The sequence below is a fragment of the Perognathus longimembris genome, chromosome 2 (assembly GCF_023159225.1).
Source record: "Perognathus longimembris pacificus isolate PPM17 chromosome 2, ASM2315922v1, whole genome shotgun sequence".
NCBI classification, from domain to species: domain Eukaryota; kingdom Metazoa; phylum Chordata; class Mammalia; order Rodentia; family Heteromyidae; genus Perognathus; species Perognathus longimembris.
In genome coordinates, this window is record NC_063162.1 from 37,518,878 (window position 1) to 37,522,954 (window position 4,077).

Here is a 4,077-nt window from a genome sequence, read left to right on the forward strand (position 1 = left end):
GGTAGAGAGTCAACTACTATTTTGAGACTTTTATAAATTCTTATATTTGAAAAGAGTTCTTACTTATCCAGAGTATTTTTTGTGGTAATGAGAGTTGAACTCGGGGTCTTGGAATTGCTATGCAGGTACTCTAGTGCACCTCTAGCCCTAGGAATTTTTATTTTTTAAACTATTGGAAATCACTAAATGGTGATTCTCACATGAATAGCAAAATGGGAAGAAACGTGAAAGAAGTAAAAAATGTGAAGGTATTTTCTAAAAAAAAAAAATCAGGAAGTCTCCACCACAAGTTATCAATTCCTGTAGAGAAATTGGCTGACAATCCTTGCTTTTCCTTGGAGCTCCAGAAGGCTGCTTCTTGATTTAGCATAGGTGTTGAAGTCCCTGTGTCAGCAAACTCACAGGAAGAACTTATCATTTCTAATGATATTCTGTCTAAGCTTCAAAATGGCATAGCACTCAGATGCCCTAGTATATGACATTTTTCTGAGAAGAAATCATAAATTGTGAGTCAGTGTGTATATGCTTGTTAATTTTGACTGTCGACGTGATTACATTGAGAAATGCCTAGGAGATTTGTAAAGCATACCTCTGGGTGTGTCTATAATGAAGCTTCCAGAAAGAATTAGATCATGAAAGCTCTGACATAGTGAATGGATGAATCTATATAGCTATGAATTGACAATATAGTGAAATTATTAGGATATGCTTAAAGGAAGAGGTGGGGTGTATTTGGAAAAAAGTAGATTACTTCAAGGATGGCTCTGCAGGGGGTGGGGGGTGGGGGGGTGGGGAGGAGTACTTCTTGGTCCCTTCCTGCAATTTTCTTTTTCTCTGCTTCCTTTTTGCCATGAAGAAGCTCTTCTGCCCATATTCCTAATGCCATGATGTTTTCACTAAGTACATGGGGCCAAACAACCATGAACGGAACCCTCTGACACTCCCTTAAGTTGTTCCTGTCATTTTGTCACCATGGCGTGGAAAGCTAACTAATATAATGTGTAAAGGGATAAATAAAAAATATCTCTGGTTGCAAAAATTCTGCTTATAATTGAGGATCTAAAGGATCACCCAATTCCTAACAGGTAAGTGATTTTGCTACTTTGTAGTTTCCTAAGACTATTTCTCCTTTTTCTGGTAATAAAATTCCAGTTTTCCCTCAAGCATTTATACCTTTATCCATAGATGGATAGGTAGCCTAGATTGCTACTGGAACATTGAGGAGGCACATTTCTTTGGGTAAGATCTTGAAATTGATTAGAAGTAAATTCAGTAATGATTCTTGTCCCCTCCTCCCCCCTCCCCCCCTTTGGGGACAGCCTGTCTAAGAAAAAAGTAACAGAAGACAGCTGGCTAGTAAATGGAGGCAGAAAATGTCTACAGGCATCACACAAACATTTGATATGGGCATTTGTGATTTTGACCTTTTGGTTTCATGAGCCAATTAAGTTTGCTTTGTTGCTTACCAGTTTTAGTTAGAATACTATCAATAGCCTGGTAAACAAACCTAAGTAGTACAAATATAGTCTCCCTGAATTGACTCTTTCTATATTTCTACATTCCGCAGCTTTACTGCAGTACATACTCTGTCAATGCAAAACTTCTTTCTGTGGTCTATTGGATGACTTCTATGCAAGGCAATTGTACACTGAGCTAGTCCAAGAAAACACAGGGAAAAGAATCTCTACAGTTTCTGGAGACTTACAGGCACTACTAAAAACTCATCTCAAACAAGAATGTCCAAAGGCAAACGAAAGCTTTCTTTCCAACTGGCAATAAACAATGAGTAATGCATTGCAGTATATAATGGCTGCCAATTTTTGATGGAGCAGCACAGTTACTCAGCTGGGGATTCTGTTAAGAAGGAGGACTATAAGTGTTGTTGGTTTTTTTTTTTTTATGGAGGGGGATATTTTGATACTGACCCTTTGATTTTTCTTCTGTTCTTTATTTCTGCTCCTTTTGTCATTCTGTTTCCCTGCTGTGTTCCTTTCATTATTGTTCTTTTCTTTGTCTGCAATTGGACCCACAGAAATGAGCCTGTAATCAGAGAACATGAGGATACTTAAATTGCTCTCATTTTGATTTTCTACTTTATTAATATTTTAGTTTATGAAACATAAAGGAGGCATTTTAGATCCTTGGCCCTTCAACTTAGCCATGCTACTATCTAATGCAGTTCATGGAAAATTTGAGTATGCATCATAGCATCTAAAACTGGCATATTTAGATCTATTTGTGGTATATTATGTAGAAAATTACTTCAATCTCACTAGTTCTGGGGAAATCTTTCTCATATATCATTCTAACACTAAGGAAAAAGAAACTAGTTGCAAAATTTGTATATAAAGAAATAGGGGGCAGGGACCCCCGACGCTGAGCATGCCCTTGTCATCCGGGGACCTGCACCATGCCACAAAACGAATATATTGAATTACACCGTAAATGCTATGGATATCGTTTGGATTACCATGAGAAAAAAAGAAAGAAAGAAAGCCAAGAGGCTCATGAACGATCAAAGAAGGCCAAAAAAATGATTGGCCTGAAGGCTAAGCTCTACCACAAACAGCGCCCTGCTGAGAAAATACAAATGAAAAAGACCATCAAGATGCATAAAAAGAGAAACACCAAACAAAGGATGACTCCTCAGGGAGCAGTACCTGCCTATCTGCTGGACAGAGAAGGCCAGTTCCGAGCAAAAGTGCTGTCCAACATGATTAAACAAAAACGGAAAGAGAAAGCGGGAAAGTGGGAAGTCCTTCTTCCCAAAGTTCGTGCCCAGGGAGAAACAGAAGTATTAAAAGTTATTCGTAGGGGCTGGGAATATGGCCTAGTGGCAAGAGTGCTTGCCTTGTATACATGAAGCTCTGGGTTCGATTCCTCAGCACCACATATACAGAAAACGGCCAGAAGTGGCGCTGTGGCTCAAGTGGCAGAGTGCTAGCCTTGAGCAAAAACAAGCCGGGAACAGTGCTCAGGCCCTGAGTCCAAGGCCCAGGACTGGTTTAAAAAAAAAAAAAAAGTTATTCGTACAGGAAAAAGAAAAAAGAAGGCATGGAAGAGGATGGTTACTAAAGTCTGCTTTGTTGGAGATGGCTTTACAAGAAAGCCTCCTAAATATGAAAGGTTCGTCAGACCAATGGGCTTACGTTTCAAGAAGGCCCACGTAACACATCCTGAACTGAAAGCCACCTTTTTCCTGCCAATACTTGGTGTGAAAAAGAATCCCTCATCTCCACTTTATACAACTTTGGGTGTCATTACCAAAGGGACAGTCATTGAGGTGAACGTGAGTAAGCTGGGCCTAGTGACACAAGGAGGCAAAGTTATTTGGGGTAAATATGCCCAGGTTACCAACAATCCTGAAAATGATGGATGTATAAATGGGGTCTTACTGGTTTGACAGATACCTCATACAAGTAACTCCTTACAATTTTTGAAGACTACAAACCAATCAGGAAAACTACCATCACTATGTTGTTTCTGAGTGCTATCAAACAGCCTTACTTAGCTGAAATAAAAGAAAAAACAACTAGTTACTAAATCATAAAAAATATATTATAAAAATATATTAGAATGGCCTATTTTTTACAAATTGGTATTTTTTGGGGGACTGTTAAGAGTTTACATGTTAATAAATTTGAATGATTGAAAGAGCAAAAAAAAAAAGAAATAGGGGAACAAAAATAGAGCAACTTATTGATAAGAATTAATGGAATCCTTCAGCTTTACTGAACCTGATAAATCTTGATTTTTGTGTCTCTCTGTGGTACATAATATAAAACTGAATAATATACTTTTTAATCAGTGATCTTCACATAAAGGTAAGAATAATTCTAAAATTTAGAATATCAGAAAAATAAAATGCCCACAGTATTGTTAGGTCCTCTCCCTGAGGGCTCCATGTAGATGCCCCCACCTCATTAAGTCTCCACCCAGTTACTGGGTAACCTGCAGACCTGGAGGCAGTTACCTCCCCTTTCCCTGAGGTCACATCCTAATCCACCTGGCCACACCCCTTGCTCCTGCCCTAGATATAAGGCCCGGCTGGGTGGGGGTCGCCCTCCCTCTCTCTCC

General features: G+C 39.0%; 1 protein-coding gene across 2 annotated transcripts; it reads left to right on the top strand.

The window, feature by feature from the left end:
- The first annotated feature begins 2,410 nt into the window (after positions 1–2,410).
- Positions 2,411–3,654, top strand: LOC125346342 (ribosome biogenesis protein NSA2 homolog). Of its 2 annotated transcripts, none has more exons than XM_048338818.1 (2): positions 2,411–2,816; positions 3,036–3,654. In XM_048338818.1, exons 1-2 carry the CDS (start codon positions 2,411–2,413, stop codon positions 3,401–3,403), a joined length of 774 nt encoding a protein of 257 aa, XP_048194775.1. In that variant the 3' UTR covers positions 3,404–3,654. The 2 variants fall into 2 exon arrangements, with proteins under 2 accessions (XP_048194775.1, XP_048194774.1); XM_048338817.1 differs by having other exon boundaries at positions 2,411–2,804; positions 3,024–3,654.
- The last annotated feature ends 423 nt before the right edge of the window (positions 3,655–4,077 follow it).

Bases quoted from the DNA above. Each gene is read 5' to 3' on its own strand.
- LOC125346342 (XM_048338818.1), top strand. From the start codon at position 2,411: ATGCCACAAAACGAATATATTGAATTACACCGTAAATGCTATGGATAT. The intron at 2,817-3,035 runs GCTGGGAATATG...TTATTCGTACAG, and splicing joins ATTAAAAGTTATTCGTAGGG to GAAAAAGAAAAAAGAAGGCA.